General features: G+C 41.5%; 1 protein-coding gene across 7 annotated transcripts in view; it reads left to right on the top strand.

Annotated features, from left to right (window-relative positions):
- unc13c (unc-13 homolog C (C. elegans)) overlaps nucleotides 1-23128 on the top strand; it is a 585292-nt gene that overhangs the window by 405919 nt on the left and 156245 nt on the right. For all 7 annotated transcript variants that reach the window (XM_078530361.1, XM_078530365.1, XM_078530363.1 and 4 more), the window contains one exon: nucleotides 17505-17590. In XM_078530361.1, coding sequence (XP_078386487.1) covers nucleotides 17505-17590 — 86 coding nt within the window. The remainder of the gene's footprint in view (nucleotides 1-17504; nucleotides 17591-23128) is intronic.

Raw genomic sequence — 23128 nt, 5'->3', positions numbered from 1 at the left:
TTAGACAACTAAGTGTGGAAAAAGTTATCTTAATTAACCTTAGTTCTAAAATTACGCCACAAAATACTAACGCGCAATGATTAATATGCTTGAAATGACTATTTCTGGTATTTTAGTGGAACACTTTGTCCCATTTAGTTTAAACAGAGTAAATGCCTCTGCTAAAATATTGCAGAGTGGAATTTCAAATGATCATGCTGAGCATCTGTTCACTATCTCGCAGTTCCAGTTTTATATGGCACTTCTGCTTATTATTTGGCCCGTCCGTTATTTATTCAAAGTAAATCTGAGGAAGCACAGCCTAGGAAGCCAAGTGGCCAAATATTTAAATTATTCATTGCTGGAATAAAAATAATAAGTCTTGATCTTTGTTTTCTGTTGTTTTCTGCCAGGCACAGTCTCAGCATGCTAGAGCCACTTTGGGGCCACCAGATTACCCCTAACTGTTGGTGGTAGCCGTTATGAACCTTGTATATTTATTTTCTCACATTAGATTCATCTGAAAGCCAGAGAATCTGACTGACTACCTTGACTTTTTTTTTTCTGGCTGTTTAATTTGTGGCCAGCTGTCTTAAGGCATCTCTATTAAATTACTGAGAAAGTTTGTCAGAACTTGAATAATTTCATTACTGTTTAAAGATGAGGTGAAATTCTACTGGAAAAAATGGAACCAATCAAAAAAAAGTTTACATGTTTTTTGTGTATTACATTGTGGGAGCATCCATATGTCATTGAACTGACCTCATCATGTAAGCTTCGGTTACTCCTTATGCAGTGCAATCGTAAAATCTGAACTCCTAATACACACACATTGTGCTGACAAGCTACATGACAGTACATCTAATTAAAGTTGTCTTACCATAATGGTAATCAGAGAGAAACTGTGCTAAGTTGAGGATGCAGAGGTACAATCTGTACCCGTTTCCAAACTTAAAGATGTACCTTGCGAAATGTTGCCTCTGATCGCTTGTTGGGCTGTTTCCTGCTGTACAACTCACTAATGTCTGGCATTGCACCTTATTCATATTTTCATGCTTCAGTAACTGTTCAAAATGACATGTCAGAATAATCTTTTTAACAAATCAACAAATTGTTAGCCGTAATGCTCATTTTAAGACCTCATTGCAATGTGGAATAAAATGCTGCATTTCTGAAATGTTTTGCTGGCCCAATACACCTCCATCTTAGTTCGCAAAAACCAAAGGCACAAATTTCCTCCATACAGAATTTGGTCTCTAAAATGCCCAAATAATGATTTGAACTTCGGATGCAATGAGATTAGAAAGTTAGAAGCCATCTGGTCACACCGCAGCTAAGAAGTACACAGGCGGAGAGGGAATGGGTGACCGGCAGATTATCTAAGAGAAACAGACAGGTAGTGCAGAAATCCCCTGAGGCTATCTCGCTCCCTAATCATTTTTTCATTTTGGATACTGGTGAGCGAGATGTTTCTTCAGAGGATTGTAGTAAGAGCCAAGTTTGTGGCACCATGGGAGGCTCAGCTGCACAGGAGAGGAGGAGGAAGAGTGAAACGGCTATAGTGGTAAGGGATTCCATAGTTAGGGGACCAGACGAGTATTTCTGTAGGCTGTAGGCATGGCTCCAGGATGGTATGTTGCCTCCCTGGTGCCAGAGTCAAGGATGTCAGAGTAGCTGCAGGACATTCCTTTGAGGATGAACAGCCAGAGTTTGTGGTCCACATATGGACCAATAACATGGTAGGAAAAGAGATGAGCTCCTGAAAGCAGAATTTAGGGAGTTAGGAAGAGAATAACAGTGCAACTCACAGCTGGAGAAATGGAGTAGGAGGGAGAGCTTTAGATTTCTGAGGCATTGGGACCAGTTCTGGGCAGGTGAGACCTGTACAAGAAGGATTGGTGCTGCTGGGGAGGGTTTAAACTTGAATGGCAGGGGGATGGGAACCCGAGAGGAAATTCAGAGTGGACAGGAGAAAAACTGGCAGTGGGAAGTGATGCTGAAATCAAGGTAAATAGAATACTTGGAGAGTTTGGTACAATTAGAGTAGCCAATAGTAAGCCATTAGATGGGGTCAGAGTAAGGGGGAAAGTAAAGCGTAAATCAGGATTAACATGCATGAATGTGAATGCACAGAGTGTTGTTGTTAAGACTGGTGAAGTACAAGAACAGGCTGACAGATGGAATTATGGCATTATTGTTATAACAGAGACCTGGATCAAAGAAGGGCAGGACTGGGTGTTAAATATTTCTGAGTACAATGTGTTTAGGAGAGACAGGAAAGGAAGAAAAAGGGAGGGGTTGGCAGTATTGATTAAAGGTGGCATCACAGCACTGGAGAGAGATGGGTCAAGGATGGAATCTCTCTGGCTGGAGATAAGAAGTGAAAAAGGTGCAATGACATAGATTGGTGTAATATATAGACCACCAACGAGCAGAAGGGATGTAGAGAAACAAATTTGCAAAGAAATTAGAGAGATGCAAGAATTATAGAGTAATTATAATGGGGGATTTCAATTACCCAAATATTACCCCAAGACTAGGGTAGGAATAGTACAAAGGGGCAAGAGTTTCTGGAATCTGTTCAAAATAATTTTTTGCAGGTACTGTTCATTCTGGGGAATGAGCTGGTCCAAGTGGATGAAATATCATTGGGAGAGCATTTAGGGGACAGTGACCATTGTCATCATTAGGTTTAGGTTGGCCATCAAAAAGGACAAGGAACAATCCAGAGCAGGGATAACTAACTAGGGGAAAGCCAATTTTGATGGGATGAGAATTCGTAAGTGGAGTGAGTTGGAATCAAATGTTGGCAGAGAAGGTAGTAGCTGAACAATGGGCTACCTTCAAAGAAAAAGTATTCCCGGCAACATCAAGGTATATTCCCTTGAAAAGGAAAGGCAGGACAAATAAATCCAAAGTGTTGTGGATGATGGGAGAGATAGAGGTAAAGATAAAAAGGAAGAAGTGCGCATATGACAGGTGTCAGGTCGAAAATACAATGGAGAATCAGGCTGAATATAGAAGGACCAGGAGGGAAGTCAAGAAACTAATGACAAAAGCAAGGGGAGAGCATCAAAAGAGGCCGGCAGCAAACATAAAAGGGTCTCCTATAAGCATGTAAATAATAAAAGGCTGGTAGAAGAAAGATTAGGGCCGATTAGGGACAAAAGAGGGGACTTGCATGTGGAGGCTGGAGAAATAGTGGAGGTATTAAATGAGCACTTTGCATCTGTCTTTACAAAGGAAGAACTTGCTACCCAGGCCAAGGTGAGAGAGGAAGTAACTGATACACTGGAAGAACTTACAATCCAGAGGAAGAAGGTATTGGAAAGGCTATCTTTACTTAAAATAAATAAGGTACTAGGGCCGGATGAGATGCATCTATGGGTACTGGGGGAAGTGAGAGTGGAAATTGCAGAGGCACTACTGATAATCTTCCAGTCTTCCTTAGATACAGGGGAGGTGCCAGAGGACTGGAGAACTGCGAATGTTACATCCTTGTTTAAAAAGGGGTGCAAGGATAAAGCTGGCAACTACAGGCCAGTCAGTTTGACCTCAGTGGTAGGAAAATCTCCGAAAACTATAGTACAGGATAAAATCAATAATCACTTGGACAAGTGCAAGATAATTAAGGAAAGCCAGCATGGATTCATCAAGGGAAAATCATATTTAACTAACTTGCTGGAGTTTCTTGAGGCGGAACAGAGAAGGTTGATAAAAGAAACGCTGTTGATGTGCTGTATATGGATTTTCAAAAGGTATTTGATACAGTGCCACAAAAGACTTGTGAACAAAATTCTAGGTCATGGAATAAAAGGGAAAGTTGGCCCTTGGATAAGAAATTGGCTGATTGACAGGAAACAGAGTAGTGATAAATGGTTGTTTTTCAGATTGGAGGAAAGCTTGTAGTAGAGTTCCTCAGGGGTCAGTGTTGGGACCCTTGCCCTTCCTGATATATATTAATGACCTAGACTGTGGTGTGCAGGGCATGATTTCAAAATTTGCAAATGATATGAAGATTGGAAATGTTGTCAACTGTGATGGGGATAGTCTTGAACTTCAAAAGGACATAGACTCGTTGGTGGATTGGGCAGACAAGTGGCAGATGAAGTTCAATGCAGAGAAGTGTGAAGTGATTTGTTTTGATAGGAAAAATATGGTGAGACAGTATAAAATAAAGGGAGAGCCTCTAAAGGGGGTGCAGGAACAGAGGGACCTCGGTGTTTACATCCATAGGTCATTCAAGATGGCAGGGCATGTTGAGAGAGCAGTTGATAAAGCATATAGTATCTTAAGCTTTATTAATAGGGGCATTGAGTACAAGAGTAAGGAGGTCATGTTGAACTTGTATAAGACATTAGTTAGGTCTCATCTGGAGTACTGCATCCAGTTCTAGGCACCTTTCTTGAGGAAGGATGTGAAGACATGGGGGAAGAGTACAGAGGAGATTCACAAAAATGATTCCCGGGATGAAGAACTGTAGCTATGAGGATAGATTGGAGAGGTTGGGACTCTTCCTTGGAGAAAAGAAGGCTGAGAGGAGGCTTGATAGAGGTATTCAAGATCCTGAGGGGGTATGGGCAGGGTAAATAGTGCAAAACTGTTCCCATTCAAGAGAGCATCAAGGACTAGAGGGCACAGATTCAAAATAATTGGCAAAAGGAGTAAATGTGATGTGAGGAAAACATTTTTTCACTCAGAGGGTGGTTGGAGTCTGGAACAAACTTCCTGAGAGGCTGGTGGAGGCAGGTTCGATCGAGGTATTCAAAAGGGAATTGGATTGCTATCTGAAAAGAAAGAAAGAATGGGCAAAATTACAGGGATAAGGCAGGGGAGTGGGGTTAGGTAGAATGCTCTCTCAGAGCCAGTGCAGACTCCAAGTGTCAAATGGGCTCCTCCTGCACTGTAAAGATTCTGTGATCTATGTCATTTCCCCCAGTAAAGCACATATGTAAATTTAACACGTGCCTGAAAAAAACAGATGTTGCATCTGAACTTATGTATCACTTTAAGAATAGGGCTTCTAGTGTATATAGAACATCCATTCACAATGGCAACACATATATAAGCAATACAAACAAAAAGAGAGATGTACGATGAAAGCCGTAGCTTCCAGCTACTGTCTAATATTGCTTTTATAAAATAAAATTGTAAAATGAGGAATGATGGAATAATGGATCTGTTGAATAGTAGTGATTATTAAGGCACTTCTTGTTTATCATGATTTCATTCAAATTTCTTAGCTTTTATTTGGCAGATCCGTTCATTTTATTGATAAAATCTGCCACATCACAAAAAACAAAGCCGAATAAACAATTTCCCTTAGCTAATCTGCACTTTTTACATGTCCTCAATCATATCCCATTTCCTTCACATTAGGAATGACAAAAGTTTGAACTTTTCTCTACTCGCCGTTGAATCATTTAAGTTATTTTATGTTGTGTGCTTAGAGTACAATTGACTTGAAAGTGTAACTGAGTTTAATACATCATCTTGGGTAATTTGCATGAAAGAAATTATGTTCAGAGGAAGTTTAAGGCGTAACACTTGTGATTCAATTTATTGCCAATCCTTCAAATCTCAGGGTGGGCTTGGGACAAACTTAAGTGAAAACTCAAAGTCTTGGGTAGGTGGGGCATCAAGCTTGTGTTATAAATGCCTGTGGATTTTAGAATGAAAGGCTGAGAGAAGTAAAGAGTTGCTTAGTTATGGTTAATAGTTGTCACAACAACACCTTTCATTTATGCAGCACTTTTAACCAGGAGAAAAAGAAATCCCAAGATGTTTCTGTTACTTTCAACAGTTTGTTCAAACTGCTCTTTTGGGAAAAGTGTTTCGTGCTATCAATGATTTATTAAATGAGACTCGTGATTTGTTCCCTTTCTATAGTTCTTACATGCAAGAAGCATGCAGTGATACCCAAGGTAACCGTAAATCAGATCTTTGCGTAGGTAATGCAGAGAAAATGCAACAAGAGCAATTTCTTATCCAAAAGATATTGGATAACTTTTGCAAAGCTCAGCTTTTGGTGTGAAATCCGTGGATGGAGCACGGATCAAAGAATTTGGTGTTTATGTAATAAACACGCATAAAAATTCAGTGAACTCCCAGTTTTCCGGTGATTGAAATGCCTCACCGCAGATGGGATGTGCTGGCATCCACATCCTGTTCTTGGGTCTGTGCTCAAATCAGCTTATGCTTCATGTTGAAGGTACAACCTCTCAAACTCCATCCTGACCACACATGTATTTTATAATTTTACCCTCGCCTCATTTAAAGGCAGTAAGCCCTATAATAGTACAACTGAAAAATAATGGCCTGGAATTTGCTGCAATGGTAATACTGACACCAAATGCCACAAGTTAGACTCTTGTCCTCCCTGATCCTCCAGTACTGAATCCATGCCAAAATTTGCCGGATAGCTGATTAAAATATGCTGCAGTGACCATACCAGTGAATCAGAAGTGGGGCAGCCAATAATCCTGTATTGTATCCTGCTGATGTGTCATCTGTAAATAATCCTGATTGCCATTGAGTCTCCATAAGCCTTGAGTTATTAATATATCATGGTTGTAAAGACGTTTACAAGTGGCAGATTGTAATATTTATTGAACTCGCAAGTGCTTAAATTATTAAGAGGATTCTTTGAGGTCCGTTTAATTCTTTAAGACGAAACCCACTTATCCTCCAACTACTGCCACTCCACCATGCCAAGGTGGTGCAGTCCAAAGCCGGGCCCCCTTGGCCTAAAACTATTTGAGATTGCCCTCCAAGACCATCTTCACTCTTCTTCACTGAAAGTCAGTAGTATTCCACCAGCCATGCTCGAGCCACTGGGGTAGCATTGCGTAGATGCAAGAACAGGCAAAGGCACGTGGAAGGCAGGCACAAAGTCAATACACAAGGGTGATTGATTAATTGACATTTGTATGCAGTATGGAATTATTTGATTGATAAATTAAGTTTGGAATGTTTATTTTCTGGTGGCTTTTATTGTTGCATTGTGGCCAAGCGGATAATATGATGGCCAATGACGGAAGCAAGGTAAAATAAGGAATTGGGGCTGCGGTTACTGATATCATCGTCGAATGAGTTCTTCGGCGATCACCAAACCAGACTGCCTCTTCCTCCTCTCCTGCTCCTGGCCCTGCTCTGAGCTGCTCAACCTTAGCTGGTGGCAAGGGGCTGTGCCCTTGTGGCAAGGTTGTGCAGCAGTCCACCACAAATCCTTATAGCCATGCTGCCAAGTTATTGCAGGGTTCCTCCAGAGCTGTCTAGGCAGTGGAAACATTGTTTCAGCAATAGTCAGCTCGATCACATTTTGTGTGGAAGCATGGCTTTCATTCGAAGCATGCTGCATATGTGTGTGTGTGGTTTTCTCACTGAATCGTTAGTCATGTGGTCAACAGATGGACATTGTCATGCAGTAGCCTCCCTTTGGTTTTCAAAGATGACTCAAATGCAGCTGGTACAGTGACTGAATGCTTCATGACAGCTGCCGGGATACGGGGCATTGAGCTGCAAGATTCCCTGTGTTTGGTTACACACCCGCTGGGTGTTGAGATAGTGAATTCTCTTTTGGTTGCGGTGCACCTCAGAGTTGATATGCGGCATCCACAATGTGATGTCAGTGCAGTCAATGGCCTTGTGCACCGTGGGAAAGCCTGCAATTCTACCACAGTCACTTGCTTGTTTCACCTACTTCTCTCTAGAAAGAGGGAATGAAATGTTGTTAGCTCTCAAAGAGCAGAGAGCCACAGTGATCTCCCTTACATAACAGGAGACTGCAAACTTCAAGATGTTGCCAATATCTCCATCTCCAGCCTGGAAATAGCCAAATTAATATGTGGGCATGGTCAGCTTGAAAACCACTGGCAATCTGGTCCTTGCCAAGCTCTGAGGCTGCTATTGTGGTGACCGCAGGTGGCAGATTTCAGTGAGAACCTCCTTGGTGAAGCACAGACATCTGACCCACAGATCCTCGTGGAGGTGGAGGCAGGAGGATTGCTTCTTGAAGGCCGTGAGTGGATGTGGCCTCCTGTTGAGAGCACCTCCCCCTCTTTCTCCTCAACCTTCTCCCTCTTCATATAGCTTGCCTTCCTCTGCATTGCCTCTGCTCATTCTCCCTACCATGCCGCAGGACAAGGGGGGGAGGGGGGGTGTGGAAGCTACAGCACCCAGGTCAGGGAGCCAGTGGTCAGAGCAGAGCGCTTGAAGTCAGAGCCAAAGCTAACAGCACATGCCATGCCACACTGTTCCCTGTAAACAAAGAGAGGGTACGGATCCAAATTATGCACCAACGATACAATAACCTCAGTATGTGTCCTGTCAGCAGCTAGCATCATCCTCCCCCCTCAGGCTAGTGTTTGATTCATGTTGGAGCTCATCACATTTAAGAGTATCCAAGCCAAACGGTTGAGAAATTCATAGTTGAGAGTTTCTGTTTGCTCAGTATCTTACAAACACACTCTTGTAAGTATACAAACGAATCGATTTAAACCCAGACAATGAGATTAGTGGTTTTGGGTGGCCAAGGCTCTCAGCCCCAACCCCTCCAGCCCAGCCCACCCCACCACCCCCTCCTACCCACTACCCCTGCCACTCTAAGTGCTTTCAGTAAAAACTGGAGTGTGTCCACCATACATCGTACAGGAAACGTTTTCCGACTAGAAATACCCCGTGTGTTTGACTTTTGAAGTTATTTGCAGCCGTTTAGAAAGAAACTGTTTTCTCAACAGGCCCATTCCCCCCCCTCTAGACCCCATTAGTGAGCTTAGCTGGCTAGCCAATCATTAAAAATGCATTGGAGTACTGAGGATCTGTGTGGCTCAAGTATCAGATAGCCAAGTCTGCCACAGAAGTTGGCTCAATTCCAACATTCTACACTTTCGGATGACAGGCAAGACAAATGAGTGGTTTGGGACTGCCACATTCCAGCTAAAGCAATCTTCCTGCCAAGTCAAATAACATTAGATACAGCAAATCGCACTTACCTATCAAAACAACATGGAGGGAAAAATTGCTGTCCCTGGTGTGCTCTGCTTAATAACTAACAGTGAGCATGTCCTCCTGTCTGTCAGTTTTGTGCCTGAGAATAGAACTATGTGTAACTGTTAAAATTAACAAAATGCCTCCTTATGGTTAACTATATTTTTTGGGAGATTGTCTAGCAATAATTTTGGATAATAGACAAGGGGGCGGGAATTACCTAGCACCAGCCTGCTAGCACAAATTGGGCCCATCCCTACACTAATCAAAATTGGACCTCACTTGAACTAGATCTGCGAGCAGCAAATGCCTGCCACTCATCCCCAGTAGCTATTCAGCAAAGCAGACATCAGTTCACACGGTGACAGTGGAAGAGCCCTTCGGTTAGGTACTGGAGCAGGGGGAATGCAGTCTCCAATCAGGTAAGGACCCTTGGTTAGGCAGCACTCGGATCAGGTTACCCTGAATACGGCAGATCTGGTGCCGGCTGTGTTCAGAACAGTTCACATGCAGGAAAGCATCTTAAAACAGGTATTAAATACTCCTATATGCATATGGAAACACCTGTTTCAGGCATAGGCACTGGGCGTGTATATATTAAAGCATTTACCAATAATGGCAGGCAGCTCATTTTCGATATGAACACACTTGTCCACAGTGTTGAATGTTTAGGTGGCCATTTTATGCCAGTAAAATGGGAGCAGTGCTATAAATTTTCTAGGCCTGCCATGTCCGATGTGGCAGCGGTCAGAGTTTTTTTTAAATTCATTCATGGGATGTGGGCATCACTGGTAAGGCCAGCTTTTGTTGCCCTTCCCTAATTGCTTTGAACTGAGTGGCTTGTTCGACCATTTCAGAAGCAGTTGAGAGTCAGCCACGTTGCTGTGGGTCTGGAGATGCATGTCGGCCAGACCAGGTAAGGATGGCAGATTTCCTTCTGTAAAGGACTGTAATGAACCAGATGGGTTTATACAACAATCAGTAGTTTCATGGTCATTGTTGCTGAGACTAGCTTTCAATTCCAGATTTTATTAATTGAATTTAAATTCTACCAGCTACCGTGGTGGGATTTGAACCTATATGTCTCCAGAGCATTAGCCTGGGCTCCTGGATTAGTTCAGTGAGAATACCACATCGCCACCGTCTCCCCTAAGCGTAATACACTCATTTTGCTTAGTCCTGGTCAGTGAGGTGGTCACTTCAGTCAGCTGTTTATCCAGCTCATTTTCATGCCAGACATCGGGGTCATCATCACCGAAGTATGGGTATTGGAATGAGTCTTGAGGGTATCTGAGAGATTCACCCAACCCCCCTCCCACCACAGTGGGAATAGTAGCCATTATACTGTACACAGAGCTCTGATCTTCCAATATTTGAAGTTTGGCTCACTGGTTATAATAAACTGCACACTGAGTATAGCACACTTCATTAAAGATGCAAATATATTTTAAAAATCAGCTAAGAAAATTCTCCTTGAATAAATTTATTTGCAATTAAGTGTGACAGAGCTGAGTAATATGATAAGATAGATATATGTGTGCATATTTATTACATTACACGAAGACAATGTTATTCCAGCAATTCTTTTTTAAAAAAAGAAAGCCTGTCATTGGCCTGATCCCTGAAATTTACAAGTAATCTACTTACCTCTAATTGATCTCAGCTGTAGGGCCAAACCTTGCTGGAAATTTTTAAAAATTCATTCATGGGATTTAGGTGTCGCTGGCTAGGCCAGAATTTATTGCCCATCCCTAATTACCCTTGAGAAGGTGGTGGTGAGCTGCTTTTTTGAACTGTGCAGTCCCTGTGGTGTAGGTACACCCACAATACTGTTAGAGAGGGAGTTCCAGGATTTTGACCCAGTGACAGTGAAGGAATGGTGATATATTTCCAAGTCCGGATGGTGAATGGCTTGGAGGGGATCTTCCAGGCGGTGGTGTTCCCATGTCTGCTGCCCTTGTCCTTCTAGATGATAGCGGTCATGGGTTTGGAAGGTGCTGTCTAAGGAGCCTTGGCGTGTTCCTGCAGTGTATCTGGTAAATGGTACACATTGCTGCCACTGTGCATCGGTGGTGGAGGGAGTGAATGTTTGTGGGTGGGGTGCCAATCAAGTGGGCTGCTTTGTCCTGGATAGTGTTGAGCTTCTTGCGTGTTGTTGAAGATGCACTCATCCAGGCAAGTGGAGAGTATCCCATCACATTCCTGACCTATGCCTTGTAGATTGTGGACAGGCTTTGGGGAGTCAGCAGGTGAGTTACTTGCTGTAGGATTCTGAGCTTCTGACCTATTCTTGTAGCCACAGTGTTTATATGGCTAATCCAGTTCAGCTTCTGGTCAATGGTAACCCCTAGGTTGTTGATAATGGGGTTTCAGTGATGGTAATGACATTGAATGTCAAAAGCCGATGTTTAGGCTCTCTCTTGTTGTAGATGGTCATTGTCTGGCACTTGTATGGTGTGAATGTTACTTGCCACTTGACAGACCAAGCCTGGATATTGTCCAGGCCTTGCTGCATTTGGACATGGGCTCCTTTAGTATCTGAGGAACCGTGAATGGCGCTGAACATTGTGCAGTCATCAGTGAACATCCCCACTTCTGACCTTATGATGAAGAGGTCATTGTTGAGGCAGCTGAAGACGTTTGGGCTTGGACAATACTCTTGCAGTGATGTCCTGGAACTGAGTTGATTGATCTCCAACCACCTTCCTTTGTGCTAGGGATGACTCCAACCAGCAGAGAGTTTTCCCTGATTCCCATTGATTCCAGTTCTGCTAGGGTTCCTTGAAACTACAGTCGGTCAAATGCTGCCTGTCAAGGGCAGTGACTCTCACCTCCCCTCAGGAGTTCAGCTCTTTTTTTCCATGTTTGAGCCAAGGCTGTAATGAGGTCAGGAGCTGAGTGACCCTAGCAGAACCCAAACTGGGCATCAGTGAGCAGGTTATTGCCAAGCAAGTGCCTCTTGATAGAACTGTTGAGGACCCCTTCTATCACTTTCTTGATGATCAAGAGTAGACTGATGGGACAGTAATTGACTGGGTTGGATTCGTCCTGCTTTTAGTGTACAGGGCATATCTGGGCAATTTTCCACATTTGTCGAGTAGATGCCAGTGTTGCAGCTGTACTGGATAGCTGGGCTAGGGGTGCAGCAAGTTCTGGAGCATAAGACTTCAGTACTATTGCTAGAGCACTGTCAGGGCCCATAGCTTTTGCAATATCCACTGCCTTCAGTCATTTCTTGATATCACATGGAGGGTATTAAATTTGCTGAAGACTGGCATCTGTGATGCTGGGGACCACCAGAGGAGGCCGAGATAGATCATCCAATTGGTACTTCTGGCTGAAGATTGTTCCAAATACTTCAGCCTTATCTTTTACACTATGTGCTGGGCACCCCTATCGTTGAGGATGGGGATATTTGTGGAGCCACCTCTTTCAGTTTGATTGGCCTCCACCATTCACAACTGGATGTGTCAGGACTGCAGAGTTTAGATCTGATCCATTGGTTGTTGAATCAAGTAGCTCTGCCTATCGCTTGCTGCTTATGTTGTTTGGCGTGCAAGTAGTCCTGTGTTGTAGCTTCATCAGGTTGCTGCTCCTGGCATGCCCTCCTACACTCTTTTTATTGAACCAGTGTTGACCCCCCTAACTTGGTGATAATGGTAGAGTGGGGGATATGCCAGGCCACGAGGTTACAGATTGCGGTTAAATACAATTCTTCTGCTGCTGATGATCCACAGTGCCCCTTGGTTGCCCAGTCTCGAGGTGCTAGATCTGCTTAAAATTTATCCTATTTAGTGGGGTGGCACACAACATTATGGAGGGGATCCTCAATGTGAAGATGGGACTTTGTCTCCACAAGAACTGTGCAGTGGTCACTCCTACCGATACTGCCATGGACAGATGCATCTTCGGCAGGCAGGTTGATGAGAATGAGGTCAAGTATGTTTTTCACTCTTGTTAGTTTCCTCACCACCTACAACAGACCCAGTCTAGCAGCTATATCCTTTAGTTCATCCTGTTGTAATGCTACTGAGCTATTCTTGGTGATGGATATTGAAGAGTACCTGTCTGCGCCTTTGCCACCTTCAGTGCTTCCTCCAAATGTTCAACATGGAGGAAGTTTCCTTGCCCATGTTTGACCTGATGCCATGAGACTTCATGGGGTCCGGAGTCGATGTTGAGGACTCCCAAGGCAACTGCATACAACTGTGCTGACCTCTGCTGGGTCTGCCCTGCAGGTTAGCATACACGGGGATGGTGATGGTGGTGTCTGGGACATAACCTGGAAGGTATGATTCTGTGAGTGTGACTATGTCAGGCTGTTGCTTGACTAGTCTGTGCGACAGCTCTCCCAATTTTGGCACAAGCCCTCAGATGTTATTAAGGAGGATTTTGCAGGGTTGACAGGGCTGGGTTTGCCGTTGTTGTTTCAGAGGGCATTTAAGAGCCAACCACGTGGGTCTAGAGGACAGCAGATTTCCTCCCCTAAAGGGCATTAGTGACCCCACAGTTTCATGGTCATCATTAGACTTTTAATTGCAGGTTTTAGTTTTAATTGCAGATTTTTTTTGAATTTAAATTCCACCATTTGCTGTGGTGGGATTCGAACCCAGGTCCCCAGAGCATTACCCTGGGTCTCTGGATTACTCACCCATTGACAATACCGCTACACCACTGCCTCCCCGACAAATCGAGTCATGTTAATGACACACTCCATTCCTAATACATAAGTCAACCAGAAAGTTCAGGGCATGACGAGTTGCACCATGAGTTGTGAATCTTAAGAACTTAAAGGTCGACTCACCCTGCTCCAGCATTTGTTTCAGACAAACAACACTTTGCAATCAATCTCCCTGTTATTTTTAAGAACTTGTTGAATTTGCACATTAAGTGCCTATTAAACTCACCACAGCAAGTTAAGGATGTTTAAAAGTATGGCAATTGTTAATGCAATGTCAGTCAACCTGTCTAGCCCAGAAAGGGAATGATTCAACTGTCAAGTTCCATTCCTACAAATAGTAAATTCTTCAAGGTTAAAAAATATTATTGTCTCTGTCTTTTTTTGTGCCTTGCACTATTTTGAAGACGAGCAAGAGAATTAACCCATTGTCCTGCCAATATTTATCCCTCAACCAACATCGCAAACACAGATCATCTGGACATTATCACATTGCTATTTGTGGAACCATGCTGTGCACAAACTGTTTGCCATGTATTCCAACAAAAAACAGCACTTGGAATGTCCTAATGTCATGAAAAGCACTACATAATTACAAGTTGTTGTTCTTGCATCTATCTCAGTTTCCGTTTGAGAAATTTCAGGCATGCCAGCCATGGTGATGAAGCTGAGCTACCACTGAACCCATCGTCATTGCTGTCTCCTGTTTGAAATGATTTCAACAGGATCTGCCTTAATTGTCCATTATTTTCATTTTGCATTGTTCAAAAATGGAGCACACGGTGATTTGGTTTTTTAAAAACCTCGCCTTTTTTAACCCCCGGTTATTTTCTGGATACCTCATGTGGAACAACATACAAACTAGATTGCGTGAACTTCAATTCCTGGCCTGTGGTGAGGTCGCTGGCATAGGGCTGCAAATGGAGCCAGAGTAGGGAAGGAAAATTTAACCAAGATCACTACTCCTGTTTGCTTTCTAATACCTTCTGCTGATATGTGGGTGATGAGTGAGGACAGGATCAGATTGATTGTGATAACCTGGTCGTGGCCTGCCAATACTCATTTTGGATAAATCTGTCCATCACCCTTGGGAGAGAATTGGAAAATTAAAAATTAAACTGCTCAAATCCTCAGTTAGAAGAGGATCAGTCAGGAGAGTGACCACTGTCTAATCTGTTATATATCTACAGTGGTTTTCTCCTTCCTGTTGATGAGACAACCCCAGCAGGTTTTATCAAAGGTACAAAATAATGTGATGCGTCCTAAATATAGCTCTGAGTACCACTGGAATTTTACGAAAATGTGAAAATATCTGAGTCCTTTACCTTTCCCAGTCAACAGTTAGGAAGGATAAAACAACATTTGTTAGATATAAGGGTAAATACATGGCTTCCATACTCTCATCCAGAGGTAGCGCTCTGAGAAAATATAGGTTTAAGAATCGAAGCTGTGGTTTTTGCTGTTGTGTTTCTGGCCCATGCTCCTTTTGTCTGCAGCTCACTGCCAAGAGCAGGTGGGAAGCTGAATTTACCCATCACCCCTTGTGCATAGTTAAAGTATCTTTTAAAATAATACAGGAGATTTTGGTTGAAAAAAAAATCTGGTTAATAAATAATTAAGAATTTCTACATATTGATAAGTGACATCACATTTGATCTCTTCATTTAAACAAGAGTCATACTTCAGTTAAATCAAAAATCTGATGCTTAGCATGATGTACTTTTTAATCTTTGTTATTTTGATAGTGTTTTTTAAGTACTGCAGGAAGATAACAGCAATAAAATGCAAAATCTGATTTTTTTCTGCCAAGTGCCAAAATATCTAATGAAAGCTAAATTGCTGTAAATTGTCATCTTACTGTATCAGAAGAATCACGGTTTTGGCTATTACTGTTTGTGACTTTCCATCTCTCAATGCTGGTTCAAAATTACACTTTTGATAATTTTTTTAAGATATTGGCTTGTTTTAGCACAGAGCATAAAAGTACTGCACCAAGCAATGTTGTGTTACTTAGAATTGTACGCACACATTTTTATTTCCAATGTCAGCTTTGAACTCCGTGCTAGAAGGTGCAGTGTTCTTTCAATGGCTTTCCCACTTCTGTAAAATCCACTGTATTGCTGCCACTGCTCTCATTGAGTGCTTAGTGTGACCATCGCTCTGTTTGCACTGAATGTTCTGGTGTTGTTTCTTTACAAGTTTTATTTTTATGACAAGTGTGTGCTTAACTTGATCAATTGTCACACTATTATTATTATTATTATTATTATTATTATATGCTAGATGTGGACAGGTCCAAAATCCAATCAGTAAGTTTGACATGACAGAAATGCATTCAGGACTGTGATGTTGCATCAATGGGTTTAAGCTATGGAATGATCAGACTGTTATGCTGGTGGCAGATGATGTGTGCCAGGCAGACCAAAACCAAGGGAAACTTGGTTGCGCTATCATAACAGTTTTGCAATTTGTATTTATTACGAGTTGTGTGCACTGATTTCAGAAATAATAAGCCCAACAAGACCTTTAGAGATTTTAAAAAATAAATTAAAATATTTATTAACAAAATGAAAGATTTCAAGCGCACACATAAGACTACAATTACTACTATAATAACTCCTAAAATTGCTAATTAACCTAACTCCCAGCTACACTCCCTTTAAGACAATGGTCCAAAATAAATTTTAGATTTAAAACAAAATCAGCAAGTTAACACAATACCCTAGACAGCAGAAATCGCAATGGCTTTCCCCCAATTCAGCTTCGTTAGATAGGAGACATATGCACAAATGCTGGAGGCTTCATTAAGGCTATTTCACACACTCCTGTTAGATCTACATGGCTCTCGGACACATACCTTTCATTCTCCTTTATATATATTTCTCTCTTTTTAATATGTCAATTCTATTGTTCTGTATGTCTTTGAAACGGTATCTTCATCATAATAGAAAAGACTTTCATGTTACATTATATATTGTCAGTAACCTTTGGGGAAAAATAAACACATTCCTTAGCCTCGCTTATCTGGCTAGTTGTAAACAGACCAAGATCACTTTGAAATCCAAATATCCCTTCATTTATCTAAAAATGCAAATTCCCTTCACACCTTTCATGCTAAGGCAGCATCCATATTACTCATTAGCATGTCAAGCACCTAGCTTCTTTTGATGATTTAAAGCTTGCAGTTTGCTTGACTACAAAATGCAATTAAACTACAACAGACCTAATTATACTTATCTCCATAAACCTACTTCACAATAAACCAGAAAAATATTATGAAAAAAAAGATAGTTTCATGACAAGACACCGGTTCGGATTCCCTTCCCACCCTCCTCTGTATTCTGCATTGTAATCATATTATTCTTGGAGGTACCAATGGAAAGGAGGTGACTGTCCGCAGATCGAAGGAATTGGCTCGAAAACTCATGACCAGGTCATTCATCCACATCATTGAGCGATTGACTGAGAGCTGCATTGATGGCGGCTTGGAGGGAGGGTGCCCCCTCAACTCTAATTGTTTATCATTGATGTGGCCAAGAAGGATTGAGGTGGAAGGGGAAGGAGTTCATACCCAGCAAAATGTACAGGATACTTAGTACTTTTGTGAGAAAGTTTATGAGACTGACAGGAGGGAGGGACTGGGGTGGGGGGACCGGTGGGGAGAATAATGTATTATATTGGGTAGAGCAAGCTGCACATTTCTATTACATTCTTGTAACAAAATGATACTATGCATGTATGCAGTTTATATTCTTCCTTTCCAAGTGTAGACAAGTTCAAGTTGCATAATCTTGAAAGTAAATTACCTATTTTTATGCAATCAAGTGTTATTTGACACTGAAATATGCTTCAATTTCAGGTTCCCTCAAGAACTTAACATGGGAAAAATAAGTGCTGAGGTTGTGTGGCAGCTATTTGCCCAGGACATGAAGTACGCTCTTGAAGGTAATTTATGTCAATCCTGACATTTTCTAAAAACTGGAACATACCTGAATGACTGCATTGTAATACAACACGTGATTGGAAGCACTATGTTAGTGAAGTGAAAATATCTCACTGCACTCTTTAGATACATAGTCCATAGCAATTATCCAGTGACCTTAATAAAGATTTAATATTAAAGTCCAAATTGAATGATCGGCTAATTAAATCATTCTGTTTCCAATTATTGAGTGCCCTTTTTACAAGAGGAGTCACTTGTCTTCATTATTCCTGCATAATTTCATATGGTGATGTACTGACCAGTGAGAGCCAAGGATTTCAAGCCACACTTCTTAATAAGAATACCATTAATGATGGAAACAGACACTAATGGATATCTGGACTGATCAGTGAGCAGCGATTTAATAGAGCTTTAGATAATTATATGAACTACAAGGATCTTACAGACTTGCAGTAGCTACTCAGAGTGACTGCATAAATAGGAGCCTGCACAATAAGATGTCAGGAGTGTTGTGTAATATAAAATATGTTGCAATATAGTTGGTCCTCCAACTATGCTCACTGGAAAAAAAAATAAAAGGTCTCTGTTCCTGTGGCTGTGTCCTTGTTTTTAATCTCACTTTAATTCTTCTCATGTTTACTTTCTGTATTTCCAGTTCTGTTTTTCCCCCTCTGTCTCCGCATGTGATGTCCGTATTATTCTATTAATGTCTGATTAGTCCATAGGGCTGAGTATAAATTCCATTTTCCCAGTGAGAATGTCCTAAAATAGCCATGCCTGATCCGACACTCTGCCATTTTTCCCTTGGCCTTCTGCTGTGAAGCCCAGCTAACTCCTGAAACCACATAGGAGATTCAATACTGCCTGTATATCAGCATCCCTGTGATGTGTACATGGGAAAATTTTGAAGGAAAATTGGGCTGAGCAACATACTATGTACATTCAACCCAGTTATACTGGACAATGAAGCAGAGAAGGTACATGCAGAATAATTTTTATGAGAAGGAAGAGCAGGAATACTTAGGCTGCTGTCACCTTGGGCATGATAGGTTCTACGCCCAGATCTACCTCACTGCCAACCACATGGTTGCCCAATGTTGTGCTGGTTTAAAGTCTCTAAATGGTACGGGCCTCCCTATGTCTCGTGGTTCCTGGAAGTCCAAAATAATGATATAACATAGAATGCTTCCTATCAGGAGGGGCAGGTTTACACCCTGGATTAGGCTATGTTTGACTGCAAATGCTACAGCCAGGAAGAAGCAAAAAGAGGTGGTGGTACATGGGAGGGATAAGGCAGATGGGAACATAGACTGTGATGGAGTGAGGTCTGGGAAGTATTAAACTCTGAGGACACTCAGAAATTGTTGGTTGGAGATGGGGAAGATTTTGAAAGGCTAGGCTGTGTGAGCACTCTTACATTCGGGGTCAGGCCAAAGCATGAAAGTTCTCATGGAGTACTGGAAATCCAGAGGCTTGGACTAATAATCCAGAGAAAATGAGTTCCAATACCACCAGTAGTTTGAAAATTTGAATTCGACTGATGAAAGAAATCTGGTAGTTTTTTTAAAAAAAAACTAGTATCTCTTAAAGTAAATGATCACAAAGCTCTCAAAATATTGGAGATGCACAGCTGTTTCACTGATGTCATTTGGGAAAGGAAGCCCTGCTGGGTTTACCTGATTTGGCCTATATGTGGCTCTTACCTGCTATCCCAGGTGGTCTAGCTTACCACTCTGTTGTATCAAGCCACTTTTCAGGACAGCTAAGATGAGCAATACACACTGACCTCCAGTGATAATCACACCCGATGAATGACTTTTTCGGAGGGGACTGGTGTTCTGAAGCACGTCAAAAATGGAAATGAGATCACTCGGGAGTGTCTGCATGGGCAATTCTCAGATGCTTGGGAATCCTGCTTTAAAAGAGGGAGTTGGACACTGAGGTTGGTGTGATGTGGATCAGTGGAGTGACTAAAATATGATCTGGGGGGCATTGCTGGGTCTGGCATGTGCCAGCAGTGTTGTGTGGTTGGTAAGATGATCACAGAATATAGAGGAAATCAAATGGCCCTGGGTGTGGCAGTGCTGAGGGGCAATGGGTACTAAGAGAGGATGGAATCTCGAGTCACTGAGGTGGGATATTGGACTGTAAGAAGAAAAATAGGAACTTAAAAAGTGGGAACAGCACTCATGCTGGGAGACACTAGGGAGTAAGAAAGCAAGCAGTGGTATCTTTGGAGATGTGATACTGTGGAAACACAGCGCACAGAAGACTTTTAATTATATAGATTGATGTACTGTGACATTCATGGGGAGGTTTATTCAATCTTTCACTTATTTTGCCAACAGCAAAGATGTGAAGATGTCTGTAACCAGTGCAGCCCATGTTATTTGTTGTTTGATGTCACAAACAATGAAAGATTAGCAATTATGAAGTAATCACTGAATATTTGAAAAATAAGTTATGATTGATGAGCAGGAAATAATATGGCCAATATATTTAATAAACTGTTAATAAGCAGGAGGACAATAACTCTGTTACAAATGTATATGGTATAGTTGAAACAATTACATATATTTCTGTCCATATAGAATAATATATAATCTAAGATTTTGATGACAACAAAATGCTGGAGTGAGGTCTAATTAGCTCTGTGGTTATATATAAATCTCCCATAACTTTCTAGTGAAGTGAAGTCAGAGAGTGGGGTTGATGAGCTTACAGAGATAATTCAATCTGCGTTTGAAATTCATTCACTCTACATATTTTTGCGTATCCTTTATACATTCTAAAGTAAAACTGCTTGCATAAAGCTCATCACTCTGCAATTACACCCTCCTGCTGCCATTGACGACAGTACAGCACCCCCACTGGAGGAGGGTGTAATTGTGGCCTGACACATTTTATATGAACATTATAGATGTGGGCATTAGAATCTTTAATGCAGAGGTTGACAAAAACTCATGCATAAGATTTTATATATCCATATATATACCTGTACATTGAATGGGCCGAGTTTACGAATTTATCAAAATAAAGGATATTTGACGACTGGGAAGGGGAGTGCACAGTTTCTTTAGTCTCATTACTCCATAGGTCACACCATAAGTGTAGATGTTTAATTCACTGATCAAAATGGCCAATTGCTTACCTTTGCTACTGCTAGACCCAGAATAAAAGATACTTTAGCCAGGCTTCTTTCAATAAACTCAAAATAATTGATTTATTATGAAATGAAACTTTTTTAAAACAAGTTACAAAACTGGTTAACATACAATTTGTAATCTGGAAGTGTAGTGATTTACCCCTTTTAAAATCCCAACACACAAACGCACAAAAAAGGACAAAAAATAAGGCCTCTGCAGAGGTTGCCATAAGGGAACACTTTACGAAAAGGGATCAAGTTCAAAAAGGTCTTGATGCAGTCGATTTGCTGTTCCTGCATGCAAAGACAGTAGCTGTCTGAAGTCCTTTCCAAAGGATCTTCGGTGAAATACTGTCTTTGTTAACTCTCGCTTGTTACAGCTTTTCAGGCTTTCGAATACAGAAGAGTTATTCTGAGATGAGAATTTTATGGCTGAAGATGAACACCCACTCTAGACTGCAGGCGATACAGGGAGAGAGAGAGAGAGAGAGAGAGAGGAGCAATCTTACTTCACTGTTTGGTCCCAGGACACACAGTTCAAAAGTCATGTTCAACCAGAACTTCTTCCAGGCCAGGTGTTTTTCAACCAATCAGCAGGAGTCCATAATCTGGCAAAAGCAATTTTTTTTCTTATTTTAACTCGAGTAAACAAAATAACTCATCTCCCCAGGTGTCTTGCTGGTCATTTAGCTGAAATCATTTAGCTTAACTCAGGAGAGTGTCCAAATAATTCCATGTCCTTCTAATTTTTTTTAAAAAGCATATAGTTCTTGTAGATATGGATTTCTAACACTATGCAAAAGAAAACCTCAACAGTGGACCGTCACATACCAGCGTCAATATTTCATTTGTGGTTTTTGGAATTCTCTATCCCAGATAACTGTGGATGCTTTGAGACAGAGATCAGTAGATTTTTGGACATTAAGCGAATCTAGGGATGTGGGGATAGTGCAGGAAGGTCTGGCTGAGGTAAAAGGTCAGCCATGATCTTATTGAATGGTAGAGCAGGCTAATGCCTACTCCTTTTTGTATGTATAAACTTACCTTTAAATGTTCAATTGTAGTTAAGCACACCCAAAAGTTATTTATTACACAAACACATTGAGGTAAGTTAAATGTTAATTGTTTATCTGTAGTTAAGCAGCTGTTTATTAATTCCTGGCACCTTCCCCAAAAATGAGAATTCATTAAGAAATATACTTTGCTTAAATATGACAACGTGCTGCTTGAAATGCATCAGTTGCATCTCAATACCTATATATTGTTCACAGTTGTCTGCGATCAGGAGTGTGGTTTCTGATGTTTACTACAGCTTCTAAGTAAATCACATCAATCTAAAAATATGATATACTTTTCCCATGCTGAAAGGTATAGATCTCAGAGCTATAATATTTATCCACCAATTCACAGAGGTCATTTAAGATGCTAAAAGGTTTCTTCTTGCCTCTCCAAAACATCTTATTCTCATTTAGATATATTACATAAAATATTTTTCTCTACTTCCCATGGTCCATTTACATTATTTGTCAAAGAAACACTTCAGTTATTTATATGATTATAAAGTAGAGTGTTTCACACTTAAATCCCATGCTGTAGTTATAGTTCTTGCTGAGGTTGTAATCCCACAGTCAAATCTCCGAGCAACCAGCAACTCATTGTCGCGGAAATCGGAGTGAACACTCAGACCCAGGAGGTTTGTCTCGGAAGCCTTTATTAATCGTGATATCACGGAGAGCCCAGTAGCATACAAGGTAGCTAGCTGACACTCTGAGGAAGCATCAGAGCACACACACATTTATAGTAGAAGTTGTACATATCAAAGAGCTTGAAGGTGATAAGGCTGTCTAACTTTCAATGATCAATTACATTGAGAATCATTGTCACACAATTAGTCTATTCTAAGTTTATGACTATACAGGATATTGGGGGAAGCTCACGTAGTAATAAAAGTGAGACAGAGAATAGATGACCATTGCTTGATCCTGGGGGCAGACATCCCGTCTCAAGGACTCCAGGAAGCCTGCCCATGACACTCCCCTTTCTCCCCTCCTGCTCAATTAGCTGGCAGCTGCAGGTGTGCCTGCTAGAACAAAAGAGGGAACTGTGCTGTAGTATTCCACAATTGTGCTAACGAGAGAGGGAACTAGTATTCCACCATGGTGCTAACTGTTTAACCCTTAGTTGACCTGTAGATGTATTTTATTCTTCCACACTCATGGTATAGCCATTCATCATAGGCCCAATCTGGATGGCTGACTGAGGTCACTGTTCTAAAGACTGGCATCAAGTACTTCATAAACATTCCCATCTGGTGCATCAGCCCCCCATCTCCCCACCAACCATGCCTTCCTCCCACAGCCCCTCCACCCTGCCCCCACAGCAACACACAAGAAAG

Source organism: Cetorhinus maximus, chromosome 26 (genome assembly GCF_964194155.1).
Source record: "Cetorhinus maximus chromosome 26, sCetMax3.hap1.1, whole genome shotgun sequence".
Taxonomy (NCBI): domain Eukaryota; kingdom Metazoa; phylum Chordata; class Chondrichthyes; order Lamniformes; family Cetorhinidae; genus Cetorhinus; species Cetorhinus maximus.
This window is presented reverse-complemented; position numbering and strand designations above follow the sequence as displayed.